The sequence below is a fragment of the Bombus affinis genome, chromosome 8 (assembly GCF_024516045.1).
Source record: "Bombus affinis isolate iyBomAffi1 chromosome 8, iyBomAffi1.2, whole genome shotgun sequence".
Lineage (NCBI taxonomy): Eukaryota > Metazoa > Arthropoda > Insecta > Hymenoptera > Apidae > Bombus > Bombus affinis.
In genome coordinates this window covers 15,033,260-15,051,113 of record NC_066351.1, presented here as the reverse complement: position 1 = coordinate 15,051,113, position 17,854 = coordinate 15,033,260, and the positions used below count along the sequence as shown (strand labels likewise).

The window sequence follows — 17,854 nt, the reverse complement described above, 5'->3', positions numbered from 1 at the left end:
TATCAGGCATTTAAATGTTCATTAAATGTGTTGCATTTTCGAGCTATCGCGGGGAGACGCGGTCGCGAGAATACGCGTCAACGGGAGTCGTAAATTCCCGTTACCATTGTAATAATCGACACCACGAATAGTTCGATCCTCTTATTTCGGTTAGGATAATAGGGGTGGTTGTTGTAGTATAACACTGTGATTCACAGAGTTATAAAAATATATATCTCCAACACTTTGTACGATCACACAAATTAGTAACGCCGTTGGTTAAGATACAGGTAACGAAGAAAAGGATTATTCGTAGATGAGAGAATTCGTGTCTATGTTGACTTTGATTGACTAGCGAGACACTTTGAGAGCCGTCGGAACTCTCGGACCTGTAGGCACTGTGAGAGCTGTAGGAACTCCAGGAACTCTGAGAACTCGTTCTGATGTGATTACGGAGGAAAGCTCGGTATAGGTGTCCCATTTGAACCAAGAACCCATTTTGGTTAGGAAAGTGAGGGCAATGATCCGCGATGCCGATTGGTTATGACCACTGTTGGGAATGAAGATGGGAGGAAGAAGCCTCCTACCAACGTGGTTCATGGGCGACATTGTTTATGGGAAAACCAGCTTGTCCGTTAGGCAACTATTTCGTTTTTTCCATTAGGTAACTACTTGCTTTCTCCGTAATTTGGAAGCATGTACAATAGACCTAAGGACTTTTTATGTACCAGTTATAAAACGAAAATACTTGCAGGATTAAAGGTTCCTGCAAGCTAACAAACTCGGTTCACGATAGGGCCTTAGGTTTATTGAGGATATCTCAAACGGTGTTTGGGCCTTGATGATCAGACCATGAAGGACGTCGCGCGGACCTTTTCACGCGACGTAACATGTGTTATAGCGAATCTATTAAAAGATTCTGTTATATTTCTCTTTTAGTTACTCCCCTCGTTTGAACGATTACGATTAATTTGCAACCATTGCCGATAAGAATGAAAATAACGAGATACCGTTTATCTCTTCGCATTGAAAAATATCTCATCCGTAAAAACACATATGATAAATTGAACAATTTGTGAACGATCGAAAGAAAATTATGACTTATGAATTTTTACTCAGACTATATCGACAAACGCTTGAAAACATATACGTTAAAATATATAAGCTCAAACGTGTTAAATACTAGGACGCTGTGAGAATATTACGTGGTTCCATCAGTTCGTTTGACCTGTGAACTTTGGACGATGGTGCGTTTAGGGCCAACGACACGCGTTCCAGTGTACACGCCAGAAGAGATGCAGTCCTCGCGGTCGCTAGTACGCATTGTCATCTCGTTTAAACGATTGTTAGCCACGCAGACGGCCATCCTAGGCGGTTAGCTTGTTTGCAAAGTGCACGCGGTACTCTACTTGCATTCAGGCTGGTGCCAATGAATGAAAAGGCGACGCTCTGAATGGCACATAGTCGAAAAGCGTTTAAAAGCGTTGCGCCTTTTGTGCCAATCGTATAATCGCACAGACTGCAGAATATAGGGACAGGCAAAGTGCGTTCGATCCGGCAAATGGACACGCTGGCTCGGGCAGAAATTTACCGTGTTTTGTAAATCATTCTAGGTCTTTTTCAGCAGCTGACTTTTATCTTCGTTTCTGGCCTATTTCTGACCTACTTTCTGACTTACTATCTAAACCGTAAAGTTTTCATATTCTCTGACTTTCATCCATTTGTTAGATATGACGCGTAAGAGAAGCAAGAAAGAAAGATTTTGGTTAGATTATTTTTACATCGAGGGAAATATTCTTCGGGGTGTGAACTGTTTCTGTTGTCCACGAGTTCTATAAAATTGCAAACATTAATCGTAGCTGGTGCGTTAAGTCAAGGATATTTATAGAGCAATTTTCCGGCTTGCGCAAAGGGTCAAAGGTTCTCTACCGTCGCGCGATGTTTACGACGAAATTGAAATAATTTATCGTAAAACGACGCTGGTATTAGTAGAAACGACCAGCCTTCGTTGCTTCTTTCCGATCTTCCTCACCTCATTTTCTCGAAATTTGCATCTTTTTAATGAAGAGGCGATATCGAGTGGTTTCGAGCATCTCGTTCTCGCCGGCCCTTTTCGATGACGCTTAACGATTCTAGGGGGAAAAGAGGCAGACAGAGGGACCGAGACACCAATGGGATAAAGAACGCTCGGTGGAAAGAAGGGAGAGAATCAGGTTCGAGATCGTTAATTCGACTTTGCCAAGCTGTCGGCGTTCGCCAAGCAATGGCGACGCGTAAGAGCTTCGACTCGATGTGAAATCAGCACTCGATACGTATAATTCTTCCGGAGGTTCGAACCTCAGCGTAAAGATACCTTGGATGGAGAGCATTTCTCCCGCGAGTGGTAGTCGACTGGCGAAAAATTCTGCGTCCTTGAGGTAACCGATACCCGAGATCGCGCTGCGACAACGATACTGCAAACCTAGCGCACCGTCGATGGCGTAATGGTCACTGATGTAATCGAAAGATCGGTGTGACTGTAAACATAAAAGATCTTTTACCTTTTCCCTAATAATATTAAATCGCGAATCAACTTTTCCTAAAATAATATTTATCTCGTAATATTTAGTACCTGCTTTAGTATCGTTTAAACCACGGAAAATACGTTATCGCTGTTTGATTAATGAGAAACGAGTCGCAATCCCTGTTCGTGAACGGTAGAACGCGAAAGACGAAGAATGCAAGGTTTCTTTTTAGAAAGCTCGCCACGATAGGTGTCGGTGCAACGGCGCTTCGCGGCGAAATATTTGTTTCGTTGATTTGCTCTAATGAATGCGCGTATAGCGGATAGGAGAGCTCGTGTTAGCGCGCGTTTAGCTAAGTTTAGCGGTGGTTTCAGATGGCTGGCACTGTTTTCTCGGCGATGTAGCATATTATCGAGGCGTTAATAGCATTACGCGCGGCGAACTTTCGCGGTTCGTTCAACCCTCGCGATCGCGGAAAGGGTAGCTCGTGGCAATTGTCGCGGATTCGGAAATCGCTCGAGCCGAGACATACGAAACTCGTATACGCTACAAGTTGCAGCGAATCTTATCTTTCGTTTCGTTCGCGTAAGCGAAAATCAATTTCAAAGTTCTCCGATAAACGTGCACTGGAATTTTGTTCTATTTCGCAGAGTAAAGTTTTAACCTTATCAGAAGGTAATCAATTTTCTGTGTCACATCTCGGAGCGGTATAGTGTCGTGTACACAGTACTCTCTCGCGTACTTCATACTTGGCCACCGTTGTTTACGTTAGTTGCTACGAAAGTGAGCCAGCAGATGTGCATGTGCATATAAACACTCGAATCCATCTTTGGATTTTACTGAACGTTAAGGATAGACTTTCGTTACGAATAGTTTGCGCGACACGTGCACACAGCTGTTTCGTTTCCTTTTAAACTTTTAGTTTTTAATACGTTCTCTCCGATACCGATGATACACACCTTTGCAAGATAGTAGAGAAATCGATAGAATCGAGAACAATTTGATTTAACGGTTTCACGGCTCGGATGCATAGCTTCCAGCGATACTCTGGATTTTGCAGTTACCGGTGATGTATGGGACTGTATTATGCGATATGTCGAGTCACAAGTAGTTCTCTATTTGCTCAAGGTACATATCTTCGCGCCGGAGTAGTTTTCACTTGGACACCGGTCAAGGTAATTTCACTGTCTTCTTGAAGCAACTTATCTCTTCGTTCGTAGAGCTTCGATTTATATTTATCGACAATTCTGTACTGTACTCGATCTTGTAATTTAAAGGAGTTGGTATAAACTGCGTTTTACTTGTTTCTCTGATGCGACTTAATTCGACCCTGTGTCACCGGTTAACGTGAAAAATCTGCTTACATTCCGTCGTTGGCATAGAAACAACCGGTAACGGTTAACAGAAAGACTGCGCAGTATTCGCGACAATGTTAAGGTCCACGTTTCCCGTTTGATAGTATGAAAGCTGGATGACCTCAGCTCTGAAATTCCGTTACATCCATCATGTACAACCGTCTCTAAGCTTGTCGTCGCTCTACCATCTTCTTTTCGTAAACAATGTCTCGAAACCCTATCCTTTTGAATACTTTGCAGCGGCACAGGAAGCATGTTTTTAAAATTCATAAGACCCAAGACGTTAGAATACTATGTAGCTAGAATGAATTCCAAATGTTGTACCAGACAGGAAACTATTTACTCAAACTTTGCTCCAAACATCGAGTCGACGGATTATCTTCTCTGGAATTGTAGTATCTCGTAAATAAAATTCCCGCAAATGATAGAAGCTGTTTCGTTTTTATTTCTAGCGTGAATCATCGTTCCGATTAAAAGGCGAGTTTACCATTAAGAAGATATTTTTAAACTAGTTAACCGATCTTCTCGACTCGACGAGTAAATACCATGTCCTATTAGTAGCGTGTCTAACGTGCATCACCATCGAACAATCGTTCCAGTGGTCGTTACTCTCGGTTGCGTAGGTTGGCCTGATCGAGAGCGCAGGAAGTGGCGCGATTTACGTGACACGATTGAATTTTGTGACAGAAAACAGCGGGGAACCAGAGGGTGGAGATACGGTGATCGCGCAAAGAAAACTGGCGATCGAACGACCGTGCGAAAGAACTCGATGCACCATATTCGGAAGCGGCACGGTTTCGTAAGGAAAGGCTCCACGTTGGCCGATACCCGGCCAGGAAAGACGCACGCTCTCGTGCGCGTATCTTACGGCATACTTTGCTTCGGCTACGTGATCGCCATTCGCGATTTCTGTCCCCCTCGTTTCCCCTTTCGTTCACTCTGCTATCGTCTATCCTTCCGAACGTAAGATAAGTACGCTCGTTCCATTCATTCATCGTTGGTCAGTGACGTCCGCATGCTTGTCGCGTTTCTTTCCCATTTGCTTATTTGTAGAAATGTGGGCCGAAAAATGCATAGCTTTCTGGATCGCCTGGCGCCAACCACTCTGATACGGTTTCAATGACTAATAACGTTGCTGATATCTATGGACTTAACGTTGTCGAGATATTTCGTTTGCCGATAATTTCCGAAGCATTGGACGAGAAAAAGAAAAAGAGGTAAACGATGACGAACGACGATAGTTCGAAGAGAGCGTAGGTGATTTGGAGGATGCGTGGACGATATTATTTGTTCGATTAAGAATTCGCAGCGTCGATCGGTATAAAGTAATATATGATCGGAATCTGAATATTCTGGTTTCTGGTAAAAATCGAGCTAATGTATGCGGTTGCGTCAGGTTTTAAAGGACTCTCGTAGATATAAGAAGAACGAGTAGACAACCATGCCGATCAAAGTACACGGTGAATCATTCCAGTAGTTCGCGTACCAGAGATTTGACGTTGGCCCACAGATTTCGAGCGGGTGGTTACTCGTCCAAACTTGGTGATATCGTATGGCTCTAAAACGAAATTCTCATGACTGGTGAAAAATCGCTAGCCTCGCAGAACCCGGCCACAGGTACATATTTAAGCATCGTGCTTATGACTTTCTGTTGGTCGACCTAAATTTCAAGAGTTTACTGCTGCATTTACCGGGGTCAATGAGTGTCAACGCGATAGATGACGAGCCGTCGTTGCCACGTCGACAATAATTTCGCGGTGGTGTCCAAATGACAATGAAACTACTGCTGTTGTCGCAGAAACAAGATATTTAAATCAAAACTCGTCGTTTTTTTCCCTTTTTCTTTCGAACGATAACGCGAGATTAGACTTTTTTGCCTCTACGTAAATCATCCAAAATATAATATGTGTCGTACGATGTACACTCTCGTCTCTGATAAATATATATTACTAATATACATCAGATACGTAATGTTTTCTTTCATTTTCCTAATTCATTTCCTCAATTACTCGAAAATATGATTATCGTAATCGCATTGAACGCTACTTAATTGCCAACAAACACGATATCATTATTAATGAACTCACCGTGTTAAATTACAAATGTATGTTCAATGATACGAGTACGGTATATATTGACCTTTGTAAATTAAAAACGATTGTCCTGCAATTGTTGTAACGATTATCGTATACGTATATTGCAGATGAGCGGGAAGACGTACAAAAGAAAACGTTTGCGAAATGGATAAATTCACAGTTGCTTAAGGTATGTACCACGTTGTTTAAAATAACGAGTAAGAGCGAGGATTATCCGAATAAGACTTCACGATCCCACTAATATAAGAATTATTTATCAAACATGCATATTCATTGAAACTTTTTACACAGAATCACCACGAGCCGATTTCTGATTTATTCGTTGACTTAAGAGATGGCAATAGATTACTATCCCTGTTGGAAGTCCTTACGTCGAAAGCCTACGTAAGTAAAGAATTTGCAGTAGAGGTAAAGGATTATATAATCGAAACGTATAGGCGCGACAGCCCATAACGAGACATAAGCGATATTTTTATTTCGCATATGATGTAATCTTCTGAACATTGCGCTGACAGTTGTTCTTTTTTTAAAAGGACTAGTCCTCGCAATAGCGCGTCTCGTGTTTACATTACGAGGTGTACGAATAGAATTCCAAGCAGGTGCGCCTATCGAGTATTACGAATATTTGCATGAGAGCGCGGATTATCTACGCACGGTAGGCGTAAGAGTATTCCGAGGGAAAAATATGCGTCGTTACGTGGATTCACTTTACGTGTCATTTCACGGCTAACTTTAGTCGCTCGGAAGATTTCATTTATATAATCTCACTTTAAATCGCATTATTTATGATTTATTTCCTACTTTTTATCAATCCTTTTTACGACAGCTACATAGAGATAATTACAGCCGCTGAAATATCGGCTATTTACGTTCCTGTATTTCTACATTAATTATCTCGTTTTTCTTCATTGTCTTGATTTATTTATTACAGAAAAGAGAACGCGGTCGAATGAGAGTTCATCATCTGAATAACGTTAACAAAGCTTTGCAAATTCTCGAGCAGAATAACGTGAGTTGCTAACATTGCAGCCAATTATGAGAGAAAGTATAAGAGATGCAAATTAATTGATATCCTTTACGCTTCTGCTAGGTGAAACTCGTAAATATTAGCAGCAACGATATAGTTGACGGGAATCCTAAGCTAACACTCGGATTAGTATGGAGTATTATTCTACACTGGCAGGTCAGTTTTATAGCTGGGTCAATTTACCGAGAATAAAGCTTATCAGCAAATATTGAACTCGTTTTTATTACTTGTCATCTATGTAATTTTATGTCGTAGACGTGTAATACATCGTTTATCTGATATCAAATGAAATGCTTATTTAGGTACATTACCATCTGAAGGATTTAATGACGGAATTGCAACAAACAAATCTGGAGAAAACTCTTTTGGCATGGTGTCGTCAAAATTCACAGGTGAAATCTCGTTCGAAGGATAAAATCAACTTTCCTAGCTATTTGCGTAACAAATTTTTGAGACGCATGTCGTTTTTAGAATTACCCTGGGGTTGACATTAAAAACTTCACGACATCTTGGTCGGATGGTCTGGCATTTAATGCGATTCTTCATAAATGGAAACCACATTTATTCGATTTCAATAACATAGCGCGTAAACATCCGAATGCCAGATTGGATCATGCGTTTCGTATTGCCCAAGAACAATTAGACATCGAACGTTTATTGGATCCAGAAGGTAAATTAAATTAAAAATTATTAATATCTGTACTAATTACTAACATCTAGTTTATGAGGTTTAAGACTGACATATACGTTGTATGTTGTAACAGATGTGAATACATCGGTGCCGGATAAGAAATCGATAATGATGTACGTTATGTGTCTTTTCCAATCATTACCTCATTCCGGAGACGATATAGGCGAGTTGGATCTATCAGTAGCGAGTGATAGTAGCCCGGTTACGACACCAGGAGCAGAGGTATTCGATCTGATTTCGCGTAGCTTAGTAATTATATGTATCTTTTTAAGAATGTTTCTTTGCAGAATACTCTATCTTTCACAAACTTTGGAACGCCAACGTCGCGGCCGATGAGTCTCGCAACGAACGTGTCTGTAGAACTTGGCGGTTATCAAGTTGCTCTCGAGGAAGTTTTGACCTGGCTCTTGGAGGCGGAAGATAAATTAAATCACGCTCCAGAACCTGGATCTAGTTTGGAAGTATTGAAGCAACAATTTCACGAACACGAGACATTTTTGGTGGAATTGTCCGGACATCAGGATGGAGTCGGTGCTGTATTGGAGGAAGGTGCGAGATTATTAGCAGAAGGTGGTTTACACAAGGATGAGGAGCACGAAGTTCGAGTTCAAATGTCGTTATTAAATTCTCGATGGGAAGGGCTTCGAATGCGTGCGATGGAAAGGCAAACTAAAATTCACGAGGTTCTTATGCAAATGCAGCAAGGCCAGTTAGATGCATTGCGGCAGTGGTTAACGAGGACTGAAGATAGGATATCGCTAATGGCAACGATCGAACTAAATCAATCCGCTTTGGATGATCAACTAAAACTGTTAAACGAACTAGAACAAGATATTGCAGCGCAACAGGGAATCGTCGATGGTATGAGAAACATGGTAGTTGTCGTGGATGAAGAAAACTCTGAAGCAGTTTACGCGCAAATGGAAGATCAATTATCTGCTCTGGGAGAGCGATGGACTCACATTTGTCAATGGAAAGAAGAAAGGAGGCAACGTTTGCAAGCTTTTTCTTCGCTTTGGCAAAATGTTAATGACGATTACAAAAGATTAGTATCATGGTTGAGTGAAACTGAGATCACGTTAAAACAAATGGAAGCAAATCCAGCGTCAGAGATTGGTGAAGTGTTGGAAAGAATTAAAAAATTACAAATTTTGAAAATGGATATGGATGCAAATCAAAGGAAGTTAACGTCTTTGCAAGAATCCGTTCAAGAACTGGAGGGACAAAGTACTTCGCCAGAGTGTATTAATATATTAGAAAAGATCGAAAATTTGCAAGATCGCTGGGAAGCGGTGGGGCAGATAATGGAAGTACAGACGCAGAGGATAACAAATTCCGGATTTGAGTTTGATCTAAAGACTGAGAGGGAAACAACGATGATTACAGGTAACGAATGGATGTCTGAAACAGTAACAAGTATCGCCTATAAGGAAGAAATTACTGCAGCTTCCACACCTCACAGTGATTCGAAGAAACGTCGTATAGATAGTACAACTAGGCATGAATTTGAATCTGCGTTACATAATCTGTATAAATGGCTCGATTATGTTGATTTAGAAATTGGACGATCGGAGGGAGTATTTGACGAATTGAGCATCGAAGAGAAGAAAGTCGTTTACAATGATACAATAGCTGATATAGAGGCACACAAAGATGACTATAACAGAGTTTTAGACTTAGGGAAACAGCTTCTCGAGGAACTAAGAGATGCAAATGAGTCGGTCGAAGCAGAGGAAACAAAAATCAAAGACATACAGAATTGTTGGATGGCAACTAACAATCGGCTTGAAGAAATAAAAACTCGTATAGAATATTTAGAAGAAGTGAAAAAATTCCGAACGGAATTGGCTAGTTTAAATTTAATGTTAGACAGCTATACTAAATGGTTTGATTCAAATAAAGGAAACAATCAAGTAGAACCGTTCAGGGTAAAATTGAAGTCGATGAAATCTCACGAGGAACGCATTAAAAAATTGTTAGAAAAAATCAAAGAGTTGTCGGAAAATCAAACTGGTAGTAATGAAACTGTTAATTTAAATGCTGATATACAAACTTTTGTTCGTAATTGGGACAAATTGTACAAAATATTGTCTGAAAGGCTAACCGAATTAAATGATGCTGTTGATAAAACACCACCAAAGAAATATACGGATGCAGTTGCTAATCTTACTTCTTTTATTAATAATGTGGAGAGTACATTATTGTCAGAGCATATAGTGATGTCAGATGATAAGACAATGGCAGAACAATTACAAAAATTCAATAATTTACAAAATTCTCTGAATGAGCATCAAGAAAATTTTAATTATGTAAATAGTGTTGGACACGAGCTAATAATGAAAACCAGTGGAGATTCTCAGGGACAAAGACTTAAAGATGCGTTACAAGATCTTATCACCAAATGGAGTGACATACCTATAATATTAGAAGAACGGCAACAAAACCTATTGAGAGATATAGAGACTTTAAAGGTATTTAATAATGAGCTCTTGGATCTTCAAAGTTGGCTTGAAAAATCAAATCAGTATCTAGAAGAATTATCAAAAGATGGTGTGTCAAATAATATTGAATGTATGGAATTTAAATTAAAGCAAATTCAATCTTTTTGTGAGGATATAAATCAAACAAAACCTCGAATAGAAAAACTTCAAATCTCTACAAACAGATTACTTGAAAATTCTGAACCAAAATTTGCGAATGTATTAAACAATAAGCTGGAAGTTGTATCGCATAAGTGGAATGCTATTGTTGATGGTGCTAAAAGTTTAAATGATAAATATGAGGATACATTGAAGAAGAATGATGAAATAATAAATGGGATAGAAGATTTTACGAAGTGGTTGTCTACCTTAGAAAAAGAAATACCGGTTGAAACTAAAATAACATCTTCGGTTGAACTGTTTCAAGTTCGTGGCCGATATCAGTCATTAAAAGAAAAAATAGATAAACGAGTAGAAGAATTTCGAAATCTTAACGAAATGGGTAATGATAAATTGTTAAGTTCCGAAGGATCTTCGGTACAAGAACTTGGTAGACGGTTTACGTTTTTAAATGCTCGCTGGACAGATGTTACAGATCGTATTTATGAACGATACAGACATTTACAAAATGCTAGCCACGAATATGGTGAATTCCGTGCTTTAGTTGCGCAAGAAAGTGATTGGTTGGATAAATTAGATAAACGATTGAAGAGATCGACAGAAAGTGCTGCAGATGCTGAAGAAATATCAGAGGAACTTGATGTAAGTTTACACGTTATAGTACCATGCAAATTTTTATGGTTTGTATGAAAAGTAATGAATTCTTGTTTTAAAAAGGATTTAGAGAATTACATACGAAATCATCCAGAAATAAGGCTTGAAAAGATACAAGAAATTGGTAAACAGTTGATTGAAAGTAATATCATGACGCAGTCCATTCAAGCAGATGTAGAAAGCTTAACAAGTCGTTGGGAGAGCCTAAATAATCAGGTATGTCACTGTTATATGTAATGTCATAGTGCTTGAATTATTGATTCTGTTCATAACAAAAAGTTGTATTTATTTTTAACTGCATGCATCATTGCCAAGGAAAACTTAAGTACTTATTTTAGACATATCTATTTAAAGATGTTAGTTTTTTATTCTGCTTTGAAAGATTACTCTTGCTTGTATGAATTATGAAGCTTTTTACTTATATGTTTGAAATTATAATGCTGTACAAAGAAAATATGTTATTCAGGTGAATTTTTTAAAATTTCCCCATATTTTTAAGTTGATAAATTTTTATATATTTATAATTGTTTAAGTTTGGTGAATACATTTAAACAATAGTTTATTCAACGAAGTTGTTTAATTAAGTTATACAGAAAATTAGAATTATATTTTGAGTAGGCAGGGCAGCGAGCAAAGCTGCTGGAAGGATCAGTGAAGCAAGCGCAACAATCAGAAGGACGTATTCTTGCCCTTCAGCACTCCCTAACGCAAATAGATTCTGTACTAACTGCACGTCTTGACTGCGACCTTACTGCTGATGATTTGCCTCATGATTATCAGGTCTGTTAGTGAAACTTTTTCTTACCATTTACTAAGCGTATGTTTGAAAGTTTCTGCAAATGTATAAAAAATGTGTAAACATAATATGTATACTAAATTCATCTTTTTTCTTATATTAATAAACATTGTACATAAAGCATTGCTTCAAGGAAGCATGATAAAAATGTTATCTATGTATTTTGTAAAAATATATATTAATTAGAGTGTAATGTATAAACAAAGAACTTAGAATAAGATTTAAATTTTGTGATGATAGTTATACGAGTCAGGTATATATATTTTAGAAATTAATGGAAGAAATGGAGCATCAGCGTTCGACGCTTCAAGAAATGGCATTACAAATCGAATCATACAAAGCTTCTGGAAAGCAAGAAGCTGCATTTAGACTGCAAGAACAATTGACTCTTATTGAACAAAAATTCTCAGAAGTTCAAAAGAAATTCCAACGTTTCCGATGTCCAACGAATTTAGAACCGAGATTATCCAGAGCTCTGAGAGAACTTAGAGGAATAGAAGAAGCAACTTGTTTATTAGAATTATCATCAGAAGATCCAGAAGCTATTGAAGGTCAACTTAAACATTGTCTGGTAATTAATTATATACTTCGTAAGTTTTATTTTTCATAGATGTTCAAGTTGTGAAAAATCTGATTTTTCATTTATAGCGCTTTTATCAAACATTAAGTGAAATTAAAAGTGAGATAGAAAATATTATTCTAACTGGTAGAAAATTAGTCGAAGAAAGAAGTGTCACTGAACCAGAAAAATTTTCTCGGCGTATTGATATGTTAAAAGAATTGTACAACAAGGTAATACATGTTTAACATCAATGTATATTTTTAGTAGTACTGCTTTCTATGTACAATCGTTCTGTTTATACATTATATTTGTCATTATATTTATATTTCATTATTACAGTTGGGTTTACATATAACTGAATCGAAAGCATGCTTAGAAACTGCTTTGGATTTATCACGTGATATGTATAAAAATATGTCTTATATTAATATGTCCATAGATAGTATTAATAAAGAATTAGATACACAAAAAAATATGCCTGACCTTCCAGTTAATGCAATATATGTACGAGTAAGTGTATAAATACATAAGTAAATTTAGATTCCAGGATTTTTAATAATCTTTATATGAAAACAAATGATTATGAAATTGTTTAAATAGGAAACTCTGACAGAAGTAATACCACGATTAAATGTTGTGAAAGACAAGTTGCTAAATTCCCAGGAAGAATTTTCGAAACTTTGTGACCCAATGTATTTAGAGCAATTTAAAGAAAAGTTATCAGACGTTGTTACGAGATTAGCATATACTGAAAAGAGATTAAGACTATGTAATGCTTCAGAGGTAAATCCATCATATATAAGGAAATTGGTGTAATAAACGAGGTGAACAAATTTTTGTACTTTTAGGAAGAGCCTAATGTTGATGAAATAACGGCTTGGCTGTTACAAGTAGAGGAAAAGCTAAATAAATTAGATGGTGTTCCAGTTGATCAGTTAACGGAAAATCATTTTGAACAATGCAAAGTAATCAATATTTTAAGACTGCGCTACATGAAATGGGATTTTACTTTATGTATTTATTTAATGATTAATTTTTAGGCTGTACAAAGTGAAATGATTGAGGCAAAACCAAAAATCAATCAACTTCAACGTTATACCTATTATCCGAAAGTTTCAGATGTCTGCAAGAAGTGGGAGGATATATCTAATAGAATACAGGTATGTGTATTTATATATATACATATTTTCGTGTAATAAATTTAAATATCATTCATTGCTTGTTTCCTCATGGCTTGTATTGCTTCTTCTTTATCTTAACATCCGGTATATGTAATGCTTGTGCTTTATAGTACCATTACGTATATCTCATCAAGACAAATTTTCAATATATATATATATATATACACACATATATATATACATATATATTAAGAGTATGATTATATCATTTCTATAAACTAATGTTTCAATTCCACTAAAAATGATAATTGATGTAATACGTCAATCTTTCACATTTGAGGTTTTAAAGTTTTATTAATAAAGCTTTCTTTTTTTGAATATTTTTTCATGAATTCTTTTGCTTTGCATTTATTTTTTAGTTCACTAAAGCATATAATGAGTTTTTTTAAAGATTTATGTGTAAATCAATTATATGTATTTCTACCTCTTAAGTTTGATTGTTAATACTATGTACATGTTTAACACATTATTGTACAAATATTATATATAAGTTATATTGGTACATATTCGTGAATGTTATGGAGCTGTCCAAGAGGTGTCTCTATCTATGTAAATAATACTGCCATTAATAATAAAAAGCAGACATAGACTTTGGTGGATGGAAAATACTTGTCATTGATCAGTTATTTATGATATTGTCTCTCCCCTTGTATAGAATTTTATACAGAAGTCTGAATATGATTTGCAAAAGCAACGAATAAGGAATGAACAGAAATGTGTTCCAAATTTTTATACTGGTGATGGATACATGCAAAGAAAAAGCTTTGTTTGCACAATGAAATGCATTGTCACTTTCATTTTGGCCATGCTTGATATTGTCACACTATTAACAATGCTCTTTCAATTAACGCCTGTCCATGAATTTTCTGTTACCTATCATATTTTCACAGGAATGGATCCACAAAATCACAGACAATTTATTAATAAAAAGTAAGGTGGGAGAAACTAAGGGGAGAGACAATTATGGACGCACTAAATTGTCTAAACAGCCGGATCAAACTTCGGTGCAACTAACTAAAAAAGAAAATAAATTGATAGATGAAAATGAGGAGGTATATGGTATAGGATATCTTAATCCTGCATTTGATGAAAGTCAATGTAATGTTATACATACACCTGAAAGTTCACCAGTTGATATCGTTCATCGAAGTCGGAAATCTTCCGTAAAATCTGAGAAAGTAAAAGCTAAAATCGTAGATGTTAGTAGGACTGTTAGACGAAAATTAGATATGAGTTCTGTACCCGATGTTGTTCAAACTTCTCAACCACAAGTCGTTCATATAGATGACGATCCACCTTCTTCATCCCCTGATACAGATGTGTATATGACCGATGAAGAATTCTTTTTGTCGAAAAATAGCACATTGTTTTCCCAAGTTTCTTCTAATACACTGATTACTACAGATTCAAAACCGTTCGACTATAACACACAGATGAATCCCTTCCGTATCGTTGAAGTGAGAGAAATGGAAATAATAAAGTCAGTTGCATCTCCCGAAGATCATGTAATATTACCAAGTGCGAATGTCAGTGTAGGATTAATGCCACAAGTTGTTGAAAGAGTAGAGATTATTGAAGACACAGAAACAGAACCAGAGTCAGTAGATACTGATACAGAAGATAAAGAATCTAGGGTAAAAATATGTAGTGCAGTTAGTAGTGGAAATCAAACTGTTAATAAGAAAAGAGAACTTATTCCTATTTTAAAAAAGAAAAGAACAGTAGACCCGTATTCGGCAAAAAGCATTAAAAAATTAACTCTTAAATTAGATGTTGAGGATAACGCATCGGATAATCAAATTTCGAATCGCAAGTTAATAAAAAGTCCGCAATTTTCGTGTAAAGTAAATAGATTTGAAAAAAATTCCATGTGGAAAGATACGGATAGCATAGCTGAATATCTTATTCTTGAAGATAATGAAATGAACGCAAAGTTAAACTCAAAATGTACCGCTGATCTTTCTGTCACGTCAGAGATCAGTCCTAGAAAAGGCAGGGAAGAGCACAGTAATGGCAAAGAATTGACATCGAAGAAAGATACAGATTTTTCAAAATCACGTAATACTATCAATCATAATGTTGATGAAAAAAACACGAAATTATCGTTATTCAGACGTACTAGAAGTATCTCAAAAGACGATACGTTAGAAGATTGTGAAAGCTTCTATGGAAGCGATAAAGAAACAGATGATGTTTTAATTTTTTCCGATGACACGGAAATTGATGTTGGAAGTTCCAGCTCAGATGGAGAAGATCTAAATTTAGGAGAGCATGTTGAGCACCTCTTGGGCAAGGTAATTCTAATAACACATATCTTGCCATTGTAAGATCTACCTTGTATATGTTATGTATTATTAATAATATAATTCGTGCATAATAATTGCAATTATAATTTTAATATTTGGTAGATACATAATAATAGGTGAAGGTTAACATAATATGAAGGAGTTTAATACTTTATAAAATTTTTTATAATTTTGTTGCATATAGATACAGGCTGAAAAATTATCACAGGAAATACAACAGAAAGCAGAAGTAAAATTTTCTAGTGAGAAGAGGTCTTTCAAAGTTTCAACTAGTTTATCCAGAACCGGCTTGGAGAAAAGTATTTTGGAATTTGAACAAGCTGCACAACGAATGTTACATAGGATGGATGTCATGTTGATGAGCATTGGTGGCATTACTAATGAAAAAGATCCAACTAAGCGACTGGAGGTTTGTATAGTGTTACTCTAAAAATCTGAAATTACATTATATCAGGTACAACCCGCGATTTTATGTACCCGAAGCTGGAATTGAATCGGAACGGATTGACATTCCTATCCTAGAACTGGAGAAATATTTCTGATTTAACCCGATATTTCCGTAATTTCAGGTATATATATATTCCTAATCCTAATACATGTACGTATTTCAGGTACTAAAATCAGAAGTTAGTACTCTTGCACCAGATGCAGCAGCATTGATTAGTAAAGGCGATGGTCTAGTCATGACAGTGCACATATCCGATCCTGTTAGGGCTGAGAAGATAAAAAATGAACATCAAGATAAATTAAGAAGTAAATGGCACCAAGTTATGTCCGAAATAGAAACAAGACGCACACAAGCGCAACGAGCAGAGGAACTACTACGACAGTATAATAACATAGTAGCAGAGTTTGAAGACTGGTTCCGTGATGTGCCATTGAAACTTGAACAAGTAAATAACTACGAGGGCCAGTTAGAATCGTTTACTATAGAATTTGATGCTAAACAAGAACAAATTAAAAAATTAAACGACTTGGCTGTTGAATTGAAAAGATTAAATATTGGATATTCTGAAACTATACGATATAGTATCAATAGTAGATGGCAAGAAGTTAGTTCACAATTCAAAAGATTTAGTGGTAGCAAGGATAAGGACAAGCATGTGACAGACAAGAAAGTCGAAGTGGTATGTTTATACATCTCATTTTCGATTGGGTTAAAGAGTTTTGTTTATATTGGTCTTATCTTCTTTAGGATTTAGGAGGAGTTGATATGCAAGAATTTACTGCAAGAGTCAATAAGATCAGAGAGGCTGTCGTAACCGTGACAAGATCTCTAAATTCTATACCATTGAATGGCGATGATTACGAAATGTTTTCGAGTCAAGAAGATTGTCTGAAAAAGATCAGTAACGCATTAAATATTCTAAAACCGAGTATTGAAGAGATCAACACTGTTTTCGAAAATGTTGCTTCGCAATTGAGAAGAGAGCAAGCCGAACAAATTAGACGTTTGAGTGATAAATTACGGGACGAATGGATAAATGTCAACCAAAGTTACGTGGAAAGATATAATCGTTGGAATAAATGTCACGAAAAGTGGAAAGAAATTTGCAACACATGTCGAACGTTTTCCGACTGGATGGATAAAACGGAAGAGTCATTAAAAAAATTAAATTCTCTCGGTCAGAATAAAATATCAAAAACGAAGATATTTGAATTGGAGCAAGAGATCTCTAGAATGCAACGAACCATGAATAATATTAATGTTTCAAGTGCTAGTATTTTAAGTCGTGCTAGAATTGAAGATATAGTGGATCTAAGAGAAACGGTTGAAACGATAAAGCGGCGTTGGCAAAATATTGTAACAGACATAAATACACGAAAAGAAAAGTATGTAAAAATGTCAATAATAATCTATATTGCTTTATCAAATAGATTGTTTATAATGTTTATGAGTTTCATGTGTTAATACATGAAATAGTAATTCAAAGTTTTTGGTATGTATGTAGTATTGAAGGCAAAGCTTTTTCTCTTACTGAGCTATTTCAGTTGTGATTTGCCTTTGGTGCTGTAGTGATCAACTCAGAATAACCTCTATGTAAATTAAGAAGCATGAATTAACTAGAATTTAAATTGTATTGTACTTACGTTTTTTTGTAT

At 36.5% G+C, this 17,854-nt stretch overlaps 1 protein-coding gene across 10 annotated transcripts in view; it reads left to right on the top strand.

Moving 5' to 3' along the window:
- The window catches only part of LOC126919089 (dystrophin, isoforms A/C/F/G/H), a 434,304-nt gene that overhangs the window by 6,806 nt on the left and 409,644 nt on the right, over positions 1-17,854 (top strand). For 6 of the 10 annotated variants that reach the window (XM_050727761.1, XM_050727759.1, XM_050727760.1 and 3 more), the window contains 20 exons: positions 6,042-6,103; positions 6,226-6,318; positions 6,866-6,943; positions 7,025-7,117; positions 7,264-7,353; positions 7,433-7,631; positions 7,726-7,874; positions 7,925-10,894; positions 10,970-11,122; positions 11,525-11,686; positions 11,971-12,273; positions 12,351-12,494; positions 12,604-12,774; positions 12,865-13,047; positions 13,113-13,229; positions 13,305-13,424; positions 14,336-15,739; positions 15,936-16,160; positions 16,363-16,878; positions 16,947-17,584. In XM_050727761.1, coding sequence (XP_050583718.1) covers positions 6,042-6,103; positions 6,226-6,318; positions 6,866-6,943; positions 7,025-7,117; positions 7,264-7,353; positions 7,433-7,631; positions 7,726-7,874; positions 7,925-10,894; positions 10,970-11,122; positions 11,525-11,686; positions 11,971-12,273; positions 12,351-12,494; positions 12,604-12,774; positions 12,865-13,047; positions 13,113-13,229; positions 13,305-13,424; positions 14,336-15,739; positions 15,936-16,160; positions 16,363-16,878; positions 16,947-17,584 — 7,870 coding nt within the window. Of the gene's footprint in view, positions 1-4,395; positions 5,456-6,041; positions 6,104-6,225; positions 6,319-6,865; positions 6,944-7,024; positions 7,118-7,263; positions 7,354-7,432; positions 7,632-7,725; positions 7,875-7,924; positions 10,895-10,969; positions 11,123-11,524; positions 11,687-11,970; positions 12,274-12,350; positions 12,495-12,603; positions 12,775-12,864; positions 13,048-13,112; positions 13,230-13,304; positions 13,425-14,335; positions 15,740-15,935; positions 16,161-16,362; positions 16,879-16,946; positions 17,585-17,854 lie in introns of those variants that run through there. The other 4 variants (XM_050727755.1, XM_050727754.1, XM_050727762.1 and 1 more) reach the window with 4 other exon arrangements.